We start from the raw sequence: 26467 nt of genomic DNA, 5'->3' as shown, positions 1-26467 counted from the left end.
TTTTGTTTTGTGATTTATGGTCAAAACAAGAAAAAAAATGTGGCAAAGACTATTTCATTCAAATATATTCTCTATAAACAAGTCTTTGTATTTCAGATATTTGACATCCTTATTTTCAACAACTATGATATTAAAGGGCACCTATTATGCAAAATTCACTTTTACATGGTGTTTGAACATAAACGTGTGTTGGCAGTGTGTGTACACAACCACCCTATAATGATAAAAATCCACCCAGTGCCTTTTTTTATAATCCCCATAAATCATAAGCACTGTCTCAGAATTAGCTGTTCTCAGATTCGGGGCAATACTCTGATTTCACGCAGCCGCCATTTTGAAATCGAAAGTGAGGCTCCAGTGGGAAGAACCCCGGAAGTAAAGATAAACAACAATGCCTTGGACTACCAACCTGAAGCTGCTGCCGCGATTTACACTATTGGTTAATATCCAATATAGGATATGTATATAGTTCATTCCTGCATCTTTTTTTACTTTCTGAATTACAAAAAAAAAAAATATTTTATTTATAAATGAATTTCACTGTATATAGTCTAAAGTATGAAAGAAATGTATGTACAGTTTTAGAATAACTAATTTTATACATTAAACAACAATACGCCATCGCATTCACGACTCTCCTGTGATTAAAGGCGACACTTCCGGTTTTCTTCCCAACGGAGCCTCGCTTTCGATTTCAAAATAACGGCTGCGTGAAATCAGCGTATGTGATGTCACTTTGCACAGGCCCCTCCCACGACTGTTGATTGACACTGCAGTTTGAGCATAGACCCGCCCTGAGGGAGCGGGACACAGTCCACCATTGTTTCGACGCTTGAGCAGCTGTAGACAAGAATGTCTCCTAAGCGATTGAGGTGTTTTGTTGTAGGATGTAAGAATGAACATAGCAGTCTTCATTTACTCTCGTTGTTACTCGAGGATGGATCTGTACCAACTGTTCGTGATCCAGCTTACGGTCTCCGGAGCGATAGGCCTAAAGTTACTGACCACGGCAGAAATGAAAGTGGGAGCGTGCTCTTTATGACAGCTCATCGAGTAGTTTTACGGATATACAGTGTACCAGTTTATTAAGCACAGACTGAAAAGGTGTGTATATATTTGTTTACTGTTAGTTGTAACGAGTGTTTTGTGTACTTTGCTGTGTATGTTCCATGCTAATGAAAGGGAGAGAGAGAGTTTTGGATAAGACTTAAAGGTATAGTGGAGGATTTTCTTTTTCCGGGTGGATCATCAAGACTATTGGTCCTCCTAATTGTTAATCATTCTGGTGATATGTTTACGTAAGGCCGTCGTACGTGCTCGTCCTTTCTGCGCATGCGCACTTTCAGGTGTATATGTGTGGTGAGCTAGGGTTTCAGCCATTCATTGAAGCTCGCCGTTCTCACGGGGTTTTTTCAAAATGTCTGAGGGTCACAAGAGAAAAAGTGTCTACGAATTGTATGACAAGAAGAGAAAGGCCTCTGAAGAAAGAAACAAGACCAGTGTTTTTGGGAGAATATTTCACACACTGGCGTGTGCTAAAAGCACAGGTTGGGCTTCCCACTGATGCCTCAGTCGCGAAGTTTCTACTCGACAGGTAAAGTTTGGCATGCTATTTGGAGAAATCCATTTAAAATCACTGCTAGTAAAAGTAAATGTAAGCTATGATTAGCGATGCTAGCGTTTAATAGGCGTTCCCTCTCGGGAGCAGGTAGAGTGTTGTGCATGTGCATTTTTTCAAAAAGTGGAGAGGGCGGTTCTTTTCTAAAATTCGGGAAAATCCTCCGCTATACCTTTAAATGCTCACATCTTATACTGTGTTTATTTAGCTGCTCTTACAGTGATTTTCTGGAGTAAAACTAACGCTTCATCTTTTGTGTCATGTACAATAAACTTAATTGAACTCATCAGTATATTTTGGTCATCATTCGGACGAGGTCTGCTACAGCAGGCTTCTATTAATAGTGGATAAAAGCAGATGACAAATAAGTTATAACCATAATTAAGCTAAACTATACCTGTTCAATCTCCATACAGTATTATCTGGCTCTGTGGGCATTATTGTTCGACTCCGAGTCGAAATGAACACCGCTACTGAGAGTTTCTGTTTTGATATTATCAGATGAGATTGTCCTGGCTATGAGCACGCGCTCGTGAGGCTCCGCCCCCTGGGCCGGCAGCAGCAATTCATTTGCATTTAAAGGGATACACACTAAAACGGTGCGTTTTTCTGAGCCCCCAAAAAATGACAATTTAAAGGGATAGTTCACTTTGAAATTAATTTTTGGTATGTTTTAGCTTACCTCAAGGGCATCCAAGATGTAGGTGTCTTTTTTTCCGCAGAAGTTTCAATTTTGATATTTTTAGGTCAAACCGTTCTTGTCTGTCAGTCATATAATGCAGGTCTATGGTCATTATCTCAAAACACAAGCACAGAGTCCAAATTAAAACAATTCCCCGTCGTCCAAATTAAACAATTCCCCATCGTAAGTACACATTGATGGCCTAAGACACGAAACGAGCGGTTTGTGTGAGAAAACGAACAGTATTTATATCGTTTTTACCACTTATACGCAGCCATGTCCGAGTGATCTGATCTGACGTGTACGCAGACTGGTGCATAGATATATACACTAGATGTCGCCTTAAAGACATTCGTTCCAATGAACTGCCGTAGACAAGGCGACATCTAGTGTGTATATATCTATGCACCAGTCTGCGCACACGTCAGATCAGATCACTCGGACATGGCTGCGTATACGAGGTAAAAACGATTTAAATACTGTTCGTTTTCTCACACAAACCGCTCGTTTCGTGTCTTAGGCCATCAATGTGTACTTACGATGGGGAATTGTTTAATTTGGACGACGGGGAATTGTTTTAATTTGGACTCTGTGCTTGTGTTTTGAGATCATGACCATAGACCTGCATTATATGACTGACAGACAAGAACGGTTTGACCTAAAAATATCAAAATTGAAACTACTGCGGAAAAAAAGACACCTACATCTTGGATGCCCTTGAGGTAAGCTAAAACATACCAAAAATTTATTTCAAAGTGAACTATCCCTTTAAACATGCTGTAAAAAAATATCTGTTGGGTATTTTGAGCTAAAACTTCAGATACATACTCTGGGGACATCATAGACTTATTTTACATCTTGTGAAAAGGGTCATAATAGGTGCCCTTTAAAACAGCAGCAGTTATTTATCAAATGATGATTAAACAACGAAGAAGAAGTTAACCGGGTTTAAATCCAGACACAGTGAGGTTGAGAGCACTTTTATTTTAACGTATTTTAACAAAATAAGCAGGTGCCTGGACGATGGAATGATGCTGTGCACTTCCTTTAGTGAATCACGGGCTAAGGCATCCCAGGCAAAATGTGCAAAAACAACGCTATCAGTGGCTGCAGCTCGTTCTGAGTGAATTCCCCTCAGTATATCAAAAAAGCCCTTGATGACGTAGATAAACACTTACAGAATTAATTGACTCAGCCAAGTCAAGTAAATACAATAATGCCAGTCCTAACATTGTTGTTGTCATGAGATAAACGGTTCCCTTCTTTCAAGATAGCACAAGCCACGTGACCATCCCACAGCTACACACTTCAACATCTGTAAGATAAATAATGTGTAGTGTCACCGAGGTCAGGAGCTGAATGCCAACTGTTTCCTTGCGGCCCATTGGTTACAGCATATGATGCAACCTGAGTAAAGACATAAATAAATGGCGTGACTTCCTCAGCGCAATTTATGCTGGAAATTGTGGATTTCACCGGAGGGGTTTGCAGCAGACTGTCAAACTAAATATTTTGTCTGGAACAGCTAGCAGGTAGTGCGGAACATCCAATGTTTAGATCCATATCATACAGACACTTTCCATGTCTCTCCCCCAGTCATATGAAGTACATCTGTTAAAACTACATCCCACACTGTGTTACTATGTGTAACTTATTGAAATATTCTGTAATGCATCTCTAACTAGACCAGTGACATCAGTGCAGATCTGCAAACCAGACCTGATACATTATATGCCTGAATTCTAAACTTTTTCAGGCTAGTGCTACAACTAAACTGAGATGTTTAATTAATCTGGCATCTAACATGGCATAAGTTGTCAAAGAAGCAATTTATATTAAAGTATGCTGTGCATTTATAATTAAACCAAAATGAATGCATGTCAATATTAGTTGGAAAGGTCTTACGAAAAGCCAGTGTTCTGCAACCTCTGACTCCATAATAAACTGCTATACTTAAAGATAAACACTTATTAGCTTTTGATGCACAACATTTTGACAACTAAACATTTTGAGGTAAAAAATAATAAGGATTCGATTCTGGTCTGCAACATGGCAATCTGTGTCAAAAATTTTCAATTTAATACTTTCAGCCCAAGTATTAGAGACAGAGACTTCTAAAATCTCTGTATTTAAAGGGTTACAGTGCTAAAGCACGTCTCAAATGAAGGTTTTATACACCAATTAAAAGTATGACAAAAAAATTTCATAAAACTAAGTCAAAGTCATATTCATGTCATGTAGGATTTATTCAGGTGCATCTGTACTTGTTTATCCACAGCCAATTACAAGGCTGTCTTTACATCTTCAGCCCAGCTGTAGTGCCACAGGTCACATAGTGATCATGATTCACCCCATCAGAGAGACTAATAGACCACCACAGTGATTTACAAGCCTCATGACATAATCAAGCATGACGAGGTTAAACGCAGGACAATCACCGCCATAAGGCGACAGATGAAGCCACTGGAAGCAGTGGCAACATGTCCCACACTTCGTCCACACTACCAGCATTTTGCATGTTGCGAGTGGCCGGCGGTAAGGTCACTAGTGGGCGTTCCCAAGTAAAGTTTGAGAATGACATTCACAGATGTTACTCCATATTGTAGACAACGCCCCACTGATTTAACTCCTATTGGTTGTCGCTCCAAAAAGTCACTCTTCATTTGCATAAAATTCAACATATCTCAACTTTGTCGCTACGCTGGACATGCCTACATCCTGCCGCCAACTGTTGCTCACGTCGTCGGAAATCTCCAGCTCTCCACTGAGATGAATCGGATCGTGTCGCTTTGTCGCTGGTAGTGTGAATGCATCTTTAAATGGCTAGATAGAACAAGTCCAGATGACTATAGATGATATGATGCGGGAACATTCTGTATTGTTTGTTTCTTGTTTTTATTTTCTGCATCGAAATTTGATCTAAAATTACTTACTTTCCGATGAGTCGGAAAAAAAGTTTTGCAAATAAATGATGTACCTTTCTTATTGCATAAAATGTATTAATGTTTAAACAAAAAAGAAAATCACTTGGTTTTCAATCCAGTGTATCCTGAATTTAAATGGAGATTTCTTCTAAAACAGTTGATCTTTATTATATTTGACTAAATCGATACTACTGCAACTGTTTTTATGATCTTATAATGATTTTCTTCTTCTGAAACAGAGACAAATCCTACATTAAACCTGCACGTTTTTGTGCACCTGCATTTGATAATAGTCAAAACTGTCTCCGGGACTTTGAACTATGGTCGTCTAAGGCCCTGACAAATATCAAACAAAGCAAAATGACAACGATTATCCACTGAACCTAAACACAAAGATTTGTTTGTATTTGTAAAACATCACCCATATTATAAATTATGCAGAGTGTGTTTAAACTGGATTCAAAGCCCTGCTGTCTCTTTTCTTACAGGATAATACACTCTCACAGTCAGCGAGAGATCACTGCATTTGGATGCAGTCCAAATTGTCTTTCCAAATGTGACATGCATTTGTAATTATTGAGTGTGTTAATCTCATGTTTTCATCTCATTCTTATCTTATCTCATTACCAATATGTGTAACTTCATTAGTACGTTCACAATAGATCATATTTAATGTTACAATATAATTAGTCACAATGTCATAGTATGAATTACTTTTTATTACTGTGAATTTTTTTAATAGTATGATTTACAAATTATTTTGCAAAAAAGGTCATCAATTATACAAAAAGCCTTTTGATAAATAAAAAAATCTAACGATATTTTATTTTTGGTGCATCATGGGTATAAATCATGTAGGTTGAGGAAGTGACTTAATTATGTGCCTGTTTGTCTTAAGTTAACAATCAGACAAAATGGTCCGCTCAAGGGAACATTCAGCATCTTTTCTGCAAACATTCTGGAAAATGATTGTAAATTGTAGACAATTTGCTTTTTTCTTTGCTTGTTTTAAACAAACAAACAAACAAACAAATGGTGCAGAAAGATCATCGAGAACCATTTATGAATAGGGATCCCACCTATGCTGGGATGGGCGAGAGCAAATAAGGAAAAGGGAGTAAGAGCAAGGACTAAGAGAAGGAAAGGGAGAGGTAAGAGGGAGGGAGGAACCACACATTGTCGAGCCAGCTTTGTGCCAAGCTTCCTGTTCTTTCGGAGGGACCCTTTTCTATGCGACCATAGAAAGAGAGCTGAATTGGAGTGGCACGCAATTCGTCACCGGATAAAGCGTATTCCCTGATTCTGGCTGGGACATTATGGGCTTCAACATCTGAGCACCTTGTGTTACCGCAGTAACAGAGCTGTTGAGATGGAGGGTACAAGTACAGAAGATAGCGACACGCTACTGTGCATGCTAATATAGATGCTAATAAAGCTTTAGGCTATATCTAAAAGAACTGCGACATAGGCTTTTTGTCTAACAGGCACATGTTGTTATAGTTTACTTTGAGGGCAGGCCGACATTTTTGTTGTTGTTGTTGTTTTGGGGATTTCTAAGACTAATGTTTCTTCTTTACAACAGTAAAGTTTGGGGTCAGTAAGATTTTGTAAATACAATTTTAATAAAATGAATACTTATTATTAAACCGCTCCATCCAATTCCCATTTAAACAGCAGCGATAGTACTTCCATTTAAATAGTTGTAGTGTCCCTCAAAGATATGAAAAATGCAATTGTAATACAAAGTTTCTCTGATTATGTTTAGAATAGCATACTGACATATACTAGTATGAAAATATTCAGAATGCACAGATGACCTTCTACATTTAAAAATTAACAGCGTACAACAGAACATACAGTGTGAAATACTGTATCCTACAATCCAATGTGCTTGACTTGACCTTCTATTTCCATTGTGACTAATTTTATTAAGTATTTAGTCTCTTTAGTATCTAGTTGTCTGACTTACAGTAGATAGATTCAAAAATATATTAAAAAATAAATTGTGTACTTTTCTAAGTACCTTCCTAAACATGCTCCTAAACTACACTCTGATAAACAACACACACTAACACTCATTTAAATCTATCTTTGGACCGGAAGGAAACTGACAGGGTAAACACAAAATCACCTGGTATTTGTGCCCTACATCTTCATCACCTTAAAGTACACACTAAACGTTCCACTCAAATCAAACTGTATCAAATCAAAACCAAATGATTCTTTCACACTTAGAACATTTTCTTGGTTCCAAACTTTGAAAAACAACAAATTAAACAATGAAAATAAGAGACTTTAGACTAAAAATGTGGTACTTACCTTCAACCTCTTCCTGATCACACAAGTGCTTGAGAAGCGAGGCCCCTCTGTCCAGCACGGCCTCATCCTCAACCCTATAGTAGTAAAAGAGGAAGAAAGACTGCTCACATTTATCTTCTAAAGACAGCGTGGAGCCGTAGCATCGCGGTTCATTCACTTGCAGTGTGTTTCTGCTAGTACTAGCCATTTTCCCAGGTTAGCAGGTACCGCTAACAAGGGGGAAGTTTTTGGTTCTGGATCCAGCCCTGGTTAGTAGATGTGTGGTGTAACTTACGAGACACAGTCCTGTTCTGAGGCTGCTGCCCTTGAGGGTACGCAGGAGCGGTCAGGTAGACATTGGGAGGGTAATCCCATCTATGGGGGATGGGGCGGGCTGGGCAGCCTAGTAAGATGCTAATTGAGTCTGATGTCCAGGAGGTGTGAGCCAGGCTGCCACACACAGATTTCAGATCAGCTAAAGAGCGATACTAATGCTAATACAACAAGCTACACGTGGGCGGAATAAACACTGAGCATGAACACAAACACCGTTTATGACAATCGGATTTCTCCATCTGGTCTATTATACTCAAAAGTGATCCACGACGCACACACACGCACATTAACAAAAGGCTGGAGTAATATCACTTGGTTATGGGACATTATTATATGCCCTTGTGGCATTAAATCAATAATGAAATATCCTAATCAGTCCTGAGATGGGAAACTTTACAAACAATCAATGTTTACTGTATTTCTCTGGAAAATAAATCACGCCAGGTCAAATTTGCATTGTTGAGATTTCATCGGTATACGTTACATTTTACTACATTTAAAAATAATGTAAAAATTGTGAGTTATATTCAGAAAAATACAGTAGTATTTGTTAGCAAATAAAACGAATCAAAATAAATGTAATGTGCTTTTATGCATTTTATAAATAAAATAAAATACAAAAATAAAATAATACAAATAATTAAAAATAAAATAGATGCATGTTTAAGCATACCAAGAAAATACAGCAAAAAGAAAATCTCTAACAAATTTGTCCAATATACTGGATGTTTGGAATAAGGAGGATGAATATCCATAACAGTGCCGAAATTAACTAATTTCCTGATTGACATTTTTCAATAAGAGTATGCTATTCCATACAGATTTTTTTTAATGAAGTGAAGTCAGTTATATCACTGCAAAAGTTATTGTTAATTTCAATACTTTGAGTTAAAACTGTTTTAAACCAACAAATACACAAGAGTTCTAAAAGTGTCAACAAAACTTCATATGTTCAAAATGTAGAATAACATTTACATCTTTCTATAATAAGATGATTCTTATTAGTCAGTTCTGAATGGACTGATGAAGGGCATGAAGCAGTCGTTAGTAAACTTTCACCCGACCTGATCTGGCTAAAACTAATGTTACTTCTCATTTCTTATTTGTGCATTCTCTTTTTATTTCCTTGCTTCCTTTCCTCCTGTCTCAGCTCCACCCCCCGTAGGATACGAGGGAAGGATGCAAAGGAAAGAAAATGAGGAAAATGAGGTTAAGAAATTCATAATAAATAATAAAGCAAGAGGCCCTGTTGAAATATGTGAGATGTATTTCAACAAAAAAAAGTAAAGCATACATTAAAACATTTTTTATATAGCCTAGATTTTATATGTGCAATTTATATGTGCATCAGGTTTTTGCGACAAAAAAAGACTTCTGCAGAGGATACACCTGTGCATCCTCGCTCATAGCTCCTCTGGAATCTTCCTCACTCCTCGTTCCTCACGGTGCAAATACAGAATTGAGATGTCTTTCTCCAAGGCTTTCTTTGATTGGTTTCCGGGTCACAGGCTGAAGGACGGAGGAGCGAGGAAACGAGGAAGCATCAATTTGTGTATTGAGAAGCAACCAATAAATTTAGTGAATATCACAATAATATGCATAATAATTTTTTGGGGCTATTTACTAAAGAGTATGATGTTAGTTTCACAATTCTTCCATGTACAATAACACTAATTTTAATATTAACACATCAAAGGAATGTCTTTTCTGAGACGTCATCACACTCTGCATGTAAAAGGTATGCTGTAAACTCTATGTGGTGTGCTTTACAATTGCATCTTGGGGACAATGTAGCCATTTGTCCACTATAGAGACAAAGATTTTTGCTCCTAGCGAGGTGTGACTGCTATTTGTCACTTTAGGAAGAAGTCCAGACTGAAACAATTCAGGCACTGACATTTCTCTAAGGTAAGGTAAGACTAAAGGTGTGCAGAAAATGGATAGGATGTTATTTGTTCTGATCACAATCATCTTTTCAGGTTTAAAATTGAAGTGAATTTGACCTCTAAAATCCATTAAAACCTTCCTTTTTTCTTTTCTTTTTTGCCTGGAGAACACACTCAGACAATGATTTCCTCTGTGGGCTCCTTACAACATGAATTGTCACTGAATGTTTACAAAACCATAAAAACAAACCAAAATGTAAACACAAACAGAGAGGATAGAGCTTATTCCTCTGATAAGAGCACAGAGCTCCCTGAGAGCCCAGTGTCACTGCATATCTCGACTAGATGCAATCAGGCATGCTGAAAAGATGCCAAGTTTAACCACTCAATTCAGTAACCCAGGCTCATTGAAAAAAGCGTGCCTGTGGTGACATTTCTGCACAATGATATCACATTGCTTCTTGCACGTTTCAGTGAAATGTCAAATGAGTGGCGCTAGAAGTGTGTTCAGTTTTATCTGAAACAGATTAACGTTTTATTTTGTTGGTTGTCTAATGAAATGTCCAGTGAGTGGTGGCACATCGAGAGGATTATGTTATACAAGCGCAAACGTGTATCAGTTTAGATATCATGCACTATGGTAAAAGTATTTTAAGATCATGAAGTATTACGCAAGGAACCGCACGAAAATAAGTCTTTGTTATCGATAATCTGCCTCTGTATTCATAATTTGTTTTAAAGTCACTATGAGGTCAAGATGGACGAATCTTATTTTTAATGGAATATTGTAGTGTTTATTATAAATGATTTATCCGTGCATATCATTATTTTGACTAAATTCATGTGCCCTAAACTTTAACCAAAATAACTTCTCCTTCCTCTTGCAGCGACATCTCTTCTATTCTTTGATGACTTGTTAACTGGTGCGGGGGCAGGATCAACCTGTCACTCACATGACATCACAGCTATTGCAAACCACAACCATGCAACAATCTAATCAGTTCTCCATGGACAAAATAAAGTCCCACCCTAATTTTTTTTCTCATTCATGAAGCCATTTCACTGGGATATATGTCACAATAGGGAATAAAATACTCTTCATGCTGACTTTAAAAGGAATTGTTAGTATGTTACTGCCTCTAGTGTTCATTTCAGCTAGAAACTGCAATGAATTGCATGTATAGGTACGTTTTTTGGAGTTTTGCAAAAATGTAGATAGAGGCACGTTTTTCCAATGAGCCTAGGTGACAGTCTACATCAGGTCAAGCTATAAGTCACCCAAAGGGCCATTTAACTTTTCTAAAAAAGTTAAAAGCTAACAGTTAGTAATACACTAACGACCATTTAAGAAACTATATCACAAGGCCTGTGGGGGTTTTACAATTATACATGTTGTTAAACAATAACTATATACGGAAGGTTAACTGTGACCCAAACAAGGTGTAAATTATTGTATAGCACTTGGTTATCCGTGACGTGATATAATACTAGACGACTGGTTAAAAGGTCAATGAACATTGGCTAACACAGAGCTTGTGGACATGACTGTCTCTTTCTAACAGCTAGACTTTACACACAGCTTGGTTAATACTGTTAATAGCAACCATCAACAATACCAGCTTTATAGACAGTGTCAAAAATGATAACCGTATTATAAATCACAGACTTCTACATAACAATCCTGTTTATAGTAATCTTACTTGTACGGAATTTACAAATTGTAGGGAAAAAATTATCTTAGAGGCAAAGGTAGGCTCTCGATTAACCCAGGGTTTGTTAAAAGGTACAAAAATGCAAAAAAGGTCTAATACTTTATTTGTTACAAACAGGAGATAAAGAATACATAGCCTAAACGTTTTGATACGTTTCTTTATCTCCTGTTTGTAACAAATAATTCTTAGAGTGCAGACCTTTTTTGCATTTTTGTACCTTTTAACAAACCCTGGGTTAATCGAGAGCCTACCTTTGCCTCTAAGATAATTTATGTATTTTTTACATGTACTTTTGTCTCAGCACCTAATTAGCTGGGAGAGCACGGTGAGTGTTTTGATTTAAAGGTAAAATATTTCTTGGAAAATTTTTACTTTTGTCGACCATTATGGGAAGAAGATAATAACAAAAAAAAAGGAAAAATGAAAGATCCGCATTGAAACTGCTTTTTGAACATCACACTCTGTCCCATCAGATTAAAACTGTCCCTCTTCCTCCCCCAATCTTCATTGCCACCTATGGAACAGATATTGACACAGCAGGCACACAGTGCTCCTTCACATGAGATGAGTTCACCTCACGTTTCCTTAAAAACACTTTGGTGTCAATTGGGTAAAGTATCATTTCAGCATTGCTGTTTTGGGCAACTGACGACTGACCAGAATTAAGAACATATTTAAAAGTCTTTGAAGGTAAATACATGGGAAATATTATAGCATAATAAACTACACCCACACTTAACAATACAAGCAAGACTGGTAAGTGGTAACAGAATATTTTAAACTATTTATAAATAAATAAAATCGACATGGCCAATATTCCCATAAAGGCAAATTAAATCAATTAGGCCTAGGTCTCTTTTTTTTAAAAGTGATTTCTTTAGTGTTTTATGGATTACAGTTTGGATTTACAATTGGATTGTCTCGAATATTTTCAGCTTCTGTATTTAGATACTGTATTGCTGATTTTTGAGAACTGGGACATGGCAGACTACAAAGGAGAAAAAATATAGGTATAAATAAGTTTAGGCCTACATATTAACAAATTGTTTTGGATGTATCTGCTGAACATGAAAAGCACTGACCTGAGTTTGGTTGTAGGGCTATTGCATGTTTATTATAGGCTATAGGTTATAGTCTTCATTCACATGAATGAATCAATCAGTCAAGCCGACTTTAGTTCCAATCAAACTGTTATTAGTTAATAAGACAATCTTAATGTTTTGACAGCTGAAGGTGTTGATAAATTAGCCACGTTTTGCATAACATACTGTATATTAAATGCAGTAGCCAACTTGTTCTGATAAAGTTAGTTACTAATATCTTAAAATGAGGGACATTACTAAAAAAATATCCAACAGAATGTCTTCATAATTTGTATGATTAACCTATTGAGACAATGGCAGAAATCATTCATGCAATTAGCCTACTTAAAACTGCAAAACTGCAACAACAACAAAAACACTACAAAGCTAAACAGAGCTTGTGATGTTGAACTTACAGCAGATTAGATATGGAAAGAGGACCTTCAGAATGACTTAGCTATTCATTTTATAAAGGTTTTCGTGCATTGCCTATGACGGTGCTGGAAAAAGTAGGGACGTAAAAACTTATAATGATAAAGTTGTGTGGTTTGTTTTGTCCCATGTGTGGAGACTCATTCATATAAACAGTCTACAGTGTTTGTTATTGTATATGGGGCTTTCAGATGCTATTCTTCTGCTATGAATTGAATGAGACTTGTTAACTGAACTGTAACCCGAATCACAGAACCGGTTAATATAGAAACAATTTTCGGGGTTTCTTACCTCTTCCCGGCGCTCATTTTGTGAAGTTGAATAGCTGATAGTTTATCCCAGTGGTTTGGTGTTTCAGTCCAGCGCGATCAATAGAAACACTGCAACGGCAAACGTGTCAACTGTCCGGTTACTGGGCGCTCTCAAAACATTGACAACACTGGTTTTAATTACTCCTTAGAAGAACTTTTTCTAATAGCAAGAAGAAGAAAAAAGTGACAAAGAAAAGAACATAAAAAATACCTCCAGTTCTGTCTGAATGTGCCCCGCCGCATGTGACAGACGCGCGTCTGCTGAAGCAGCAGAACAACTGGACGCTTCAAAATGCGCGTTTCATTTATTACTAGCCGCTGCTAGTCACGTCACAGCACGAGTGGGGTGGGAGGTCAAGAAGTTTACCTTGAGTAAGATGAGACTAACACATATTTATCTGAGAAGACGTCAATTCACCACCGTAAGAAGACGACTGAATATGGTACACGCCTCAGCGTAGACATAAGAAATCCGCGTGTCTAGTTTAATGTGAGCTCAAGTGATCAACGGATTCAAAGTGGACCCGAAGTTTGGCGGAGGGATGAAAGAAAGCAGGTACTTCGTGCGCGCGCGCGCACCTTGTGGCTACTTCACGTTCACGTGAGACACAGCGACACCTTCTGAAGAAATCTCACACAGACTACATTGTTTCTCAGGTAAGTCAAAATACACGTTAGGTAAAACGTGTGAAATGTTTTCATGTTAAACTTAGAATGTAGGCTTATTTGAATGCACTTTTTTGAATAAGATTTATTTAAAGATGGATATTTTATTTTATTTTGTTATAGCCTATATTAATTACTATGTTATGTTATGTTATGTTATGTTATGTTATGTTATGTTATGTTATGTTATGTTATGTAATGTTATGTTATGTTATGTTATGTTATGTTATATGTTTTGTTAGGTTAGGTTTCATTTCAATTGGATGAAACAGAAACCAAACAGAGCATGCTACTTAGACACATACACATTTACACACAAACACTCTAGTACATGATACATTATTAAATGCTCAGTCGGAGAGCCTCTCTCTGAAGGTAAGCCATTCTTTTGCTCTCCCCGGTAGGAATAAAAGCCATATGTGCAAAGGGAGTGGACTCAAGTCCAGAGATGTTAGAGGATGGTAGACAAAAATAATGGTTGAAAAAAATTATTTTATAACAGTCATATTTAAATGTATGCACATTATTGTCTTTAGTTTCTTTACACACACTCTACTCTTGTTTGTTTGTTTGTTTGTTTGTTTGTTTTTTGTCTGAATCACATTAGGCAGAACACTTTATTAAATACTGCGGGTGAATGAAACTTTGATGGTGGTGGAAAGTAGCCTAACTAATAACTATTAATAATAGCTGTTTGTTTTATATTTGCGCTTTTGAGTTTTGAACTGTAGCTGAATTTTTAGCTGAAATAATAATTTAGAAATATCAATAGTTGTTTTTTAGAATAAATTTGATTTAATGATTCAAAGGTCTCCTACATAAGCTGCATGGAGAATAGATGGATGAATTCAAAGATCTTATTTTCAGAGCGTAATGAAAATTGTCAGCATTACAATTTATACCATTTATGTTTTTGAATTAGAAGAATTGATGTTGCTTTCATAGAGATGCTCATTTTGTAGTCCTATAAAAGTCAGAAGAGATTTAGCATTTACTAGCCTTGAGTTCTCTTGGAAATCTCGTATGGGTTTTCATTTTAAAAGGATCTGTTAACATTACTTTAAAAAGATTCCCCGTTTTGTTCAACAACATAAATTACACATTCTAATTAATGAACTAATTAGAGGTTAAATGATGACTACAATGATTTACAAATTAAACGGTTGCAGTTTTTGTTATGTAACATAGCAAATGTTTTTAAAGTTGGCACAAAACGGAAGTTGCGATGGTCTTTTCTTCCTTATTGTGACGTATATCCGGGTGAAAAGGCATGTCATCAGAGAAGAGAGGAGATGTTGCTGCAAGGGGGAGGTGAAGTTATTTTGATTAAAGATTACAAGGGCAAATTAATTAATGGTTTCTTTCACATGAATTTGGTGACTTCAAATCAGACTAAATTCAATGCTTACTTGATTCTCTGTTTATTTTGCCTTGTTTTCAAACACACTATTGATTGTAAAGTAAAATATTCTTTAAATGTTTCCCATATGTATGCAGAAAAGAATGAAGACATTGAGTTGCCTTCAAACTGTTTCAGACAGGCTGTAGGTTTCTATAGTTATGTGGATAGACAAGGACAGAACTAGGCTGTATGGTGTTATCTGCAGATTTTAAATGAGCAAAATAAACCACTGAAGGGATTCTGAAGGCCTTGTTGCTCTATTGACTTTTTTTCTTGGCAGACAATCTTAATCCATTCTCTCGAACTAAAACATCACTCTGAGAGCTTTCTAAAGCATTTATGATGGCATGCAACAGTTTTGAAGTTTCAACTGTCTCTAAACATTTTTGATCCAGACAGTCTTATTTTGATGCTTCTTCTTGATGTTTGGAGACTCCTGGAATCTATGCACTTCATCCCTTTTCTTTCCCTCTTGTTTTCCTTCTCATAAATACTATACTTACAAGACAAGTACACCCACCGTCTCACCTTGAGGCAAGAGGAAAATACACACACACAGACACTCAGATGATCAAGAGAGGATCTTGTCATTGACTCCAGGGAGATCATGTCACATAAAGACTGCTGTGTATTGCCTTCAAGTTATATAATTGGTTTTTGGGAGACTTCCAGTAAGAGCTCTCAAAATACAAATCTATATCCATCAGCATACTATTAACTAAACACTTGACCATTTGTGAACTCAAAAAACATCATCACAAAATCTATGATTTTTATTTTTTTATTTTTTTATTGTGTTTTCAAAGGGCTGAAATCTTTAAAGCGGTTTTAATCCATCATGTAGCTACATAACTCATTGGTATCATCATCAAGATAAACAGGCTACTCTTTAGACTCTTTTAGGAGCATGAGAAATAATTTTACACCCAATTATTATCATCATCATAGTTCATCTTGATCATTTTGAGTATGTGGGTGTCATGGGGCTGAAAACGAAGATGAAGATGAAGGCAATAAGGTAATATTTAATAAATCCAATGGGTAATCCAAACGAACAGAGCAACATACAACACATCCACAAAAGACAACACTGGACACTGAACTGAAACAGAAATGAACATATATACAGGTGATAATGATGGTGATTGATGAGTGCACTGCTGCACAGAACAAGTGTCCATTTATTTGAGAACAAATAAATGACTTTGGCAGACGATGACCAAACACAACAAGTCCAAACTAACGTGATTGTAACAGAACGCCCCCTCCCGGTAGGCACGACCTTGCGCCGTGGAGAAGAGGAGACGAAGAGGATGAGGGGATGGCGAAGGAATGGCGCAGACAGGCAGGAGGAAGTTCTAGGGCTGGATGGACGACCGGGAGAAGGACGAACAACAAAGTCCAGGGTGGTGATGAAGGTGAAGTGAGCCAAGGGATGATCTTGAGCCGGGGATGATGGCTCTATATCCAGGCCACAGCCAGAGGAGTGCCCCATGGCGGCGTTGATGGTGGTAGGAGCCATGGAGGAACACTGATGAGGGCCGCCATGGGGATTACAGGACAGGAGGCAATGACGGCATGAATGGCAATGACGGCGTGAATCATAGCCGATGAGCCGAGGTGGTGGAGAGATTACGACGAACTAGGTGGCCGTGATTGAGCCTCAGTGACGACCTCCCGAGACCGAGGTGGGGGATCTGAGGGCAAGCTGGAGTGACCGAGGGCGGAGGCGGAGCCTGAGGTAGAGCGGAGCGAGCTGCAGCTGAAGGGGTGGAGGACCAGAGAGCAGCAGACAGGTGAAGCGATGTCTGACCCATGTGGAGCCGACATGCCAAGGGAGTCCGGCGAGGCTGAATGGCCGATGGTCTACGCTGAGGTCGAGGGCAGAAGGAGTGCGGGTGCCAGGGCGACGGGTCGAGGCAGATCGTAGCACACCGAAGCTGGAGATGGAGCGAGACTGGCAGAAGACAGACTGGTTCAGGTAATAGTACCAGGTATAGAATAATGTACACTCCAAACTCAAAATCAAAAAGTGTCTTTGGTGTGCTCCGTGGCGATGTGATCCTCTGTCGCTCTTGGGGGTGCAGGCTCATACATTGCGGCGATCTCCGTCGCACTACCTGCAGTGGGGTCAGGACATCGATCCTTATCATCTAGGTGCTTCTGGCTGGGCACTGAATGGGCAGTGAGGCTGGCGCCGTCCTCGATGGTGAACGCTGATCCGCAGGAAGCTAGCACCCACTGCACATATGTCGCAAAGCTCCCTGCTCAAGGCACAATAGTTTCACTACCGGAAAGTCCATGGTGTAGAAAACACTGAACACGAAAACAGAAAAGAAAATCTTACAAAACACGTCACTATTTACTTTGTTGGTCCGGTTTTCTGTCACAGGGCTGGTTGTATAAACATACACGAAGATTACACAGTTACTGATTTTATTGGTACTTTACTTTTATTACATGACTTACTAATTGACAACAAGACCACGACGTTGCATGTTCGTAGTTTCTTTTGCGCTAGTGGAGAGATATAAAACGTGTGCGGCCACATTCACACATTTCGGGACATGTTTTTCTCAGGCACTCTTTACTTAAACTGCGTCTGACAGAAGAGTCAACAGCTTCACACATGTCTTTCATAATAAAAGTCTCACATCAGAAAACATTTAGAATTAAGTTTTTTTGTTGCTGTTGATCTTGTTTCTTTGCCTGCACTCCGCAGCCCAGCCAGAACAGTCTTCCCACCAGTTGAGAAACACTGATTTACACTATTGATAGGAAACGGCTAAATATCTTCATTATAAAAAAATAAAAAATAAAAATATATATAGGCCTATTCTATGTAAGCGCACACATTCTGTCGTCTGAGGTGAAAACCTTTGTAATAAAGCATACGACTATTATGAAATTAATAAACTTTGTAATCTCATTTAGTGTTTTAAATGCCCTCATGTGTTCACATTGTTTAAAAATACAAGTAGCCTAATGTTGATCAGTCAAGTAGGCCTAATTATTATCGTCCTAATTCATATTTTAAATTATGCTGTTAATTTGTTGTTTGGAACGAAGTTATTAAATCATAATACTCAAACATTAACTGGTCGCCACCTACTGGTGCAATACTGTAATCTACAGAAAGAGTCACAGATTGAATCAGTGTCTTTTTTTTTTTCTTTTTGCAAACAGAATTGAACAAAATCCCTACTAGTAGCTGTTATGGTTCTTCTGGGGTTTATAATAGTTTAGTAATTGAGGGAATGCACTTCTTCAATATTAGCTGTCACGCACGGACATGACAGGCCTTGGCTTACATCTTGTTCATGTTAGTTTGAAAGTCCATTCCGATAACAAATATTGAAATGCTTGTCATAAATAGATAAGAATATATAGTAAGTTATAATGTGGTTTGCTGCTTAAAAATAAGTTTTGATTCTCAAATATTTCACTATGGGTTGCACATTGGCTCAAGACATGCATGTTCACTACTGTTCAAATTAAGTTTAAGCTTGGTAAAATTTCTGAAATGTTTGTTTTTCATTTATTTGATTAAATACAGTACAAATTGGTACTGAACTAAATGGTAATATTGTGAAATATTATAACAATTTAAAATTTTCTATTTAATATAGGCCTATTGTAAAATGTAATTTTGTCAAATGTTACATTGCATGACTCAAGTCAATCAGTCTCGCATGATTCTTCAAAAATTCTGATTTGCTGCTCATGAAACATTTTTCATTTCTTCTCTATCATTTATTTTTTCAGGATTCTTTGATGAATAGAAAGTTCAAAAGAACAGCATTTAGAAATTGAAATCTTTTGTAACATTATATATGACTACTGTCACTTTTGATCAATTTAATTTCTTCTTGATGCATACAATTATTATTTTATTTTCAAATAAATCTTACTGACTCCAAACTTTTAAAAGGTATAAGACTGTAGCATGTTGTGGTAATGAGTATGCAGTTGTTAGCTTGCTTTCTAATATGAAACGAGAATTAATGCTCATATAAAAATCAATCCTGTTAAAATGACTAAAGAATGCACACAATCAATGAATGCAACTCTAAATTGCGACTCCAGGCTGACGATCACCTCCACTTTTAAAACATCCATTTGAATCAAAAGTACTTCTTTCCATTCTTTAAATCATTCCTTGAGAGATTGACCTTTGCACACAAGAATGGTTTTATTAGACCCATAGACCGAAGGTTATACTATATCAGAGTTGTTCTACACAGCTTTTGCTTTCATTAGCATAATAGTAAAAGTCTTCCGATCTTTTCGAAAGAAAAAAATAACAACAAAAATGTAGGCTAGCTAAAACAGCCTTAGCCGGAGGACCAACTGGCCGTCCAGCTAAACAGCTTGGCCAGCCTGTTAGTTAAGATATAGGTCAAAAGACCAGCTAAACCATCCAAGACCAACTTCTGAGGCTGGTTTTAGGTGCTTTTTTCATGGTAGTTTAAAGTGTTTAGATAATAAACTCTTTGACAGTCTTTCTCAGGACACAAACATCCACGTGTCAAAGCAAGCATCACTTGTGTAAACACCTGTCTGCTTCAAGTATTTGAAGCCCTTCTTTCCTCACAGTGTAATGCATGGAGGCTTAACATTCCTTTGATGGAGATATTGAGACAATGGCTTCAGGAGGAACAGTTAAGGGGTTTAAGTCTGTTCCCTATCATCTCTAAAGCTATCCAACACATTGCATGCCGCTGGCACATTCTTCGCTTCAGTCTCATGCAAAGATCGGATGTTCTGTAGAGTAAACAGGGTGCAGAAGTTCACAGTTCAGACTACAACAGTCCTGGCATTTTACTCCAGTCTTTTCATCAGGTAAAAAAAAAAAAAAAAAGACAAATTTTGCAAAATATGATTAGGTTTTCTGAGAAAAGCAGAAAGGTTCAGGAAGTTTGTAGTTGGCTTTTCCTTGAATGCTTATGAAAATCAAGGCACTAAAATATAAGAATAACAAGAATAATTTGTCAAGTATGCTTGTGACCTCTTGTGGTTGGAAAAAGTAGTTTTATTTTTAAGGTAAAATCTGCATATTGTACATCAAGCAATTAGCATACTCAACTCATGCTAATAACTGAAAATAATGCAAGAGGAAACACACTTCTGTCTTTTTTTTTTTTTTAAGTAATTTACCTTTTTTATAGCGCCTATTTCACAATTGAGAGACTTTGCACATTTTGTCTTGAGCTGGTTCACAATAAAAGTTCTGTATACATCAAAACAAAAAAGAAAAAATAAACAGCTACACTGTTTTAGAAGTATAATTTCACAGTTGTGCAAAAACATTTTTTTTAAATCAAAGAACACAATGAGAGCTTAGCAGTAGTTTCAAATCTCCAATGTTCATTTGGTTATATTAAAGGTACCGTATGTAAGAAATATATTTCAATTAATCATAAAATTGCCCTAATATGTCACTAGACATTAAGAAATCATGTTCATTTCAAATACTTATATCACTGACAACAGTAGTATGGCTAGGATATTGTCATTTAAAAAGTGGACTTGCAGCCCTCAACTGATGTTGATGTTGTCATTTTGTGTTTTGGCCTGAAGCGCCTCCCTCCACCATCTACCAATCACGAAGTCAGTAGTGTTTCGGGATCCGGGTTGCCAGCTTTGCTCTAACCTACCCTAACTCTAGTCGGATAAAAATGTCTAACGTTAATAAATCCAAAAGACCTCGTTACAATTCAGAAATTCTTCGTGACAAAGTCCGAAATAAAACCAGAATTTGTATTGGAGATGCTTTTGACAGATGGAGACGGCTGAAAACGGAGAAGAATTTTAAAACAGACGCCAACGTTGCTAATTTTCTCCTGGACAGGTAAGATTCATCTATGCTTGGATAACTTGTACTTGATGTCAATGGACATTTCATATAACGTTATTCATGACAGTCGAACAAAGTTATGCATGCTCGTGCAAAGTAACGTAACAGCTCACATGGACGTATGCTAACATTAGCAATGCATTATAGGAGCCCGTTTCTCTGTACTTATGCTGAGACGCTGAGGAAAACAACATTAGCACACCCATTAACTTATGGCAATTTGAAACGTAACTTAATTGAGACAGCAGCCTAACTTTACCTCAGAAAAAAATTATTCGTCATTCGTTCTTCTAAGTTACACATGCTGCAAGTTGACCTATATGACCATTGCTAATGTAATGTAGTTACTCTAACAATATATTCTGATGGGACTGAAAACAACCCTGTGACAGCCATTGGTGATATTGACTTTGTCCAGCTAAATGTATAGTTGTATCTTTGATATTGGTTACACATAGTGACATAGGCTTGTACTTACATTAATGACAGATACATAACGTAACAAAAGATTAGACTAACAGCTACCGTTCTGTCTGTCACATACGAGCATACATCTTTATGATTATACTGTCACATACAAGCATAAATCTTTACGATTATATTTAACTAATGACAATTAGTACATTTTTTAAATAAATAATGACTCATCAAAATATCTCTCATGAAGCATAAACACAATTAACAGAAAAAAACTTACTGTGTACGTCTCGTCGTCACTTGCCATTGGAAGCTCATTGAAAGCAGCATACGTTTCTGCTGAATCCTGCAGCTTATCTGGCAACCTCGAGTCAGGGGGGAGGGGGAGGTGATACACGGCTCTACAGTATTTTTAAAGTGATTGCAGTACCAGTTTTGGCCACAATCCTACATACGGTACCTTTAAAGCTATTAATCAAACAATCATTAAAAACTACACTATTATTTTACAATTTCACAGTTTAAAAATGATTAAGCTCCCACAATTGCTAACTTTGTATTGCATGTTAAATGGCCATTATCACAAATGTAGGCACTAACAAAAACCTCTTGACAAGAACATAGAAAAATACAAACAAGCGCAAGCTTTTATCAAAAGCAGACCAATTGAACAATTAAAATAAGCTGACACAGAATCTACTTTTCCTAATTAACTCCATCAGTGTAGACAGATATAGTTGCTATATGAAATGCTTCAATATATTTTTACATTTTGGCAGCCAAATGAATTTCACAATAAAAAAGAAATTTAACAAAACTATACATATATAAAAACATAGAATAAAATGTAAATGAGGGACATATACAAGAAATGATGCTCTGAGGGAAGACTAACTGTGTACAGCTATTTAAAGGGAATTTTGAAATATAATAAAGTAAACCCATATGCAATACTGAAAACTGAGCACTTGTGTTGTAACAGTTTAGTTGAAATAGGGAAAGAATATCAGAGGGTCAAATGGAGCAACCAGTTACTGTTATGGCCAAATATAAACAACTAAAATACATTACAGTGATTTGAAGAATTCTTATATTCTTTTTTTTCTCAGAATTTAGTTATTTTCTTTAGCTGAATCTCTACTTAGCCCATCATTGATACTCATGCAGATTAAATGTAGATAGCGATTACATTATTCTAAAACTGTGCACTGCTAAAAATTATTTTGTGGTGAAGTACTACAGAAAAAACAATGTAATTTACATGAAAAAGTTAATTCAGGTAAAAAAAAAAAAAAAAAACGAAGTAAAGTCTATTAGTACTCAATTCAAGCGTGTAGAAATGAAAGTGTAAATATCAACGTTATTATAAAATTAAGTAAAATTACTCAACTTTTCTGATACTGGTGTTCCCATCATGCACTAGGCCTTGAATAATTAATGAGGTTGATTTGTCACCGTTTTCCAGCTGTACTTACACTGTTTTATCATTGCTTTAGTTGTTAGGATTAGTAGTGTGTAATTTTGTGACATTTGAAGTTCATTTTCTACTCAGAATGACAAATTCAAACACAAAAATGATCCATCAAATTTTACCGTCATTGTGTATTGTCTACCGAGTATTGAGGTCTCTGCATTCATACCTTTATGTCTGATATGTAGATATACTGTCTTAAACAATATCTATTGTATTAATTACTTGGGTATTTTTTTAGTAAAGCATATACTTTAAAAAGTATGGCTTAATTCAATATTATATTGTTTGAATGAAATGTATTGTAAAGGAAACTTCAACTAAATAAAAATATTACTCAACCTATTACTAGCCAAGTTAAAATTACTTATTTTCTTAGTTACTTTCACTTAACTTAGTTAAGTAGAGTTTACTTAATTCCATATGTGAAATTTACTTTAAAAATATTTGTGCAAAAACTTGCCAAAGAAAAAAAAAATTCAGTGTCGCAACAAAGTTATTTTCAGATTTAGTGTTAAAAGTGCAAGAAATATCAATCATTGGAATCTAATCTAAACCAAATAAACATTAAACAACAATATTAATGCTCATGTAACCGTTTTCTGAAGCATTTACATCTGAATTTGTAAGCTTGTTAGTGATGTGCAAAGTATGTTAATTGCAAAGAAAAATACCAAAAATACCGAATATGTATGTAAAGACAGTCACAATCTTTAAGTCAAAGATCTTTTCTCTTGTTCCTCTTTGCTGTTCTCTATTACTGTGATCAAGTCACATGACCGTAGACTCTGACTGCTGGGACTTGGACATGCTTGCAGAGGAAACCTACCATACAGAACCTACATAAAGGGAAAGAACATAAATACTCATTTTAAAAATAATAATAAAATAATTTACATCTAACTCTTTGAACTGATGAATGATCATTTAAGAAAAATGTGTTGCCTGATGATAGCAGGCCTCTTCAGAACTCAACATGCACCAAAACAATATTTATCAAAAAAGTAGTTAATTGTTATAGGTTGCCATATTAGAGCTACCATTCAGTTTACTTTATCTCAACTGATTAATAATTATAAAATATGGATGTGTACCTCTCGATAGTGGTCAGGAATTTCCAGTTGGACTGGCTGTAATAGTTGTTTCACCTTTTTGTGGTGTTTAAAAAGTACAAAAATGCAGATACCACACATGGCCGAAACAAAAAATGTGGTTAAAATACTATAGAGCAAAACACGTCTCCTCGCTGCTTCAGCTACACAGGAAGAAAGGAATGAAAGAACACACTTCAGTTAAACAATTAATGCACTTGAGCAAAATGAATAATGTATTGCAGCATGTGATTCATTTCAGTTTCTGAAAGTTAATGAATTTCTGATTGGGTTTAATTACACACACACTCTGAATGAAGCTGATGCAGTCTGTGCTCTAGTTATAAATAAGTGAATAAGACTCACGCGTTTCCGGGATGATTTCACATATTTCCTTGCTAGCATTTCCGTAAGGATTATCGTAAAGCAAATATTCAACCTGGAAACAGTAGTTTTGCTCCGATTCCAGTTCAGGCAAGTTTTCATTCTTTCTATTCGTAATAATAGACTCTACCTGTAGGAATAAAAAACTCTTGTCAGCTTTCACTAGTCCTCCTACAGAAATGGAATGAATGTTTGTTTACATGATTTTTTTTGTTCTTTTTTTTTTTTGAAGGATGCAAGAGACCTTAGAGGATCCTCCGTTATCTACTTTCCAGTATGATATATTAAATTCAATGTGCTCTCCATATTCTTTCTCCAAGCTCTCATCCATATGTGCCATAGTCAGGTAAACCCTTTCAGGTGTTACAATCAGATTCGTCACAGGAAGACAAGACGCAACTGTGAAACACAAAGAACATAGATGTTTGTGTTAGAGATATTAGAGGTGATAAACAAACATTTATAATGGAAGGTACATATAACCACATAAAGCAATCTTTACCATTTACACACTGGACTGGATTTGAATACTGCCATTCTGACACGTTGTTTCCTTTCTCTGTGCGAACTCGGAATACCGCTCCATAAAATTCAGGAGTCATTCTTAACTTTGTTCCAATATGGCTTGACACATTGAGCCACTCATCCTCTGATTTGCTAAAATCAAAATAACAATACAGAATAAGTTAAAGGCAAGATGATAGTGCAGGTGTTATATATGACCTCCTCAGTCACCATTACATTTTTAACTGTATGGAAAAAGAGCCAATGAAAGTGACTGAAATTATGTATAACTCTCGTAGAAAGAAAAAAAACATCAAAAGGGTTTGGAACAACATGAGGGTGAGTAAATGATGACATCATTTAATTTTGGTTGAACTATACATTTACATAATATGCTTACTATTTAGGGTTGTACTGTAGTGAATACAGCACGTTGTCATCGTTGGAAGGCTTCCATTGCAGATATGATTTGACTATCTTGACATCTTTAGGAGGCTTTAAGCCGAATGTCCTCTCTGAAATAAAACCGATATACACTGTTTAAGGACACGAAAGCAAGACACGTTGTTTTAAATACTATAATTGAGGCAATTCCACAAATCATATCATTTGAGTCCTTACCGATGTTGATTTTGATGATCAGTATCAAAACGATCACTACGTGAAGGTGGCGGATCATTTCGACGGTGTTGTATCCATATTTTTCACCATGAAACCTTGGCTTTTTGATGAAGCGCCATTATGGTGTTCTGTTGAAACACGCTAACGTTAGTTCCTCTTGGGCTCTTACAGTAAATGCAGCGTAATCCACGGAGTTCAGTAGAAGATCTCACACAATAAAATTCTGTTAAACCCAATAATAAATACGACAGAACTGTTTTCTTACTTCTTCTTTAGTTATAAATTCTATTTGTAAGCGTTATATTACAATCAGTGGCTGGATCAGATTCAATTCCGTCTGTCTTTTCCGCGTTCCGCCCACGACTCGTGTCGAAGTTACGCGAGATTATATTATTATAGCGCGAGACAGAGACGCATGCTCGACCCTGTCTATGTATGTACTCGACTCGCATTTGATGCTAGTTTGGTACATAGAACGTAAAATAAAGGTTTGGTACCGAATACGATTTTTAACTAGGGTGACCACCATCAAACAAACCAAATGTGGTTCGTGTGGGACATGTTACCAACACCAAAATATAACCTGAAACTGTTATATAATGTCTATCTAACTTAATAAAACATTTGTATTCTTCCTTTCAGCTGATAAAAAAAATCTTTGTTCTTTAGTCCCTTCCAAAAAACACCACATCATAATGTAACATAACATGTCTTTATTTTACATGTCATTTAAATTCAACATCACTGAGTCCAAAGGCAGCAGGCATCATGCA

General features: G+C 36.6%; 2 protein-coding genes and 1 long non-coding RNA gene across 8 annotated transcripts in view; 1 reads left to right on the top strand and 2 right to left on the bottom strand.

Moving 5' to 3' along the window:
- The window catches only part of slc4a4a (solute carrier family 4 member 4a), a 68240-nt gene extending 54445 nt beyond the window's left edge, over positions 1-13795 (bottom strand). For 2 of the 6 annotated variants that reach the window (XM_082169995.1, XM_082169998.1), the window contains exons 1-2: positions 13262-13795; positions 7544-7617 (exon numbers count right to left, since the gene is read on the bottom strand). In XM_082169995.1, the coding sequence (XP_082026121.1) occupies positions 7544-7617; positions 13262-13278 (91 nt within the window). In that variant the 5' untranslated portion in view covers positions 13279-13795. Of the gene's footprint in view, positions 1-7543; positions 8201-13261 lie in introns of those variants that run through there. The other 4 variants (XM_082169997.1, XM_082169996.1, XM_082169999.1 and 1 more) reach the window with 4 other exon arrangements.
- Positions 13796-17336: 3541 nt separating this feature from the next.
- Positions 17337-23035, top strand: LOC309499031. Its single transcript, XR_014206095.1, has 2 exons — positions 17337-20735; positions 22092-23035. It is a non-coding gene; the product is annotated as an uncharacterized lncRNA (long non-coding RNA).
- On the bottom strand, positions 22812-26061 carry ifngr2 (interferon gamma receptor 2). Its single transcript, XM_082170055.1, has 8 exons — positions 25960-26061; positions 25695-25822; positions 25474-25588; positions 25072-25226; positions 24814-24968; positions 24552-24699; positions 24189-24349; positions 22812-23933 (listed from the first exon to the last, which is right to left on the bottom strand). Exons 2-8 carry the CDS (start codon positions 25750-25752, stop codon positions 23808-23810), a joined length of 918 nt encoding a protein of 305 aa, XP_082026181.1. The 5' UTR covers positions 25753-25822; positions 25960-26061; the 3' UTR covers positions 22812-23807.
- Between the last annotated feature and the right edge of the window lie 406 nt (positions 26062-26467).

This window comes from Leuciscus leuciscus (assembly GCF_965113295.1).
Source record: "Leuciscus leuciscus genome assembly, chromosome: 5".
In the NCBI taxonomy this organism is placed as follows: domain Eukaryota; kingdom Metazoa; phylum Chordata; class Actinopteri; order Cypriniformes; family Leuciscidae; genus Leuciscus; species Leuciscus leuciscus.
Note: the sequence above shows the minus strand (reverse complement) of the source record. Positions and strands in the feature narration are given on the sequence as shown.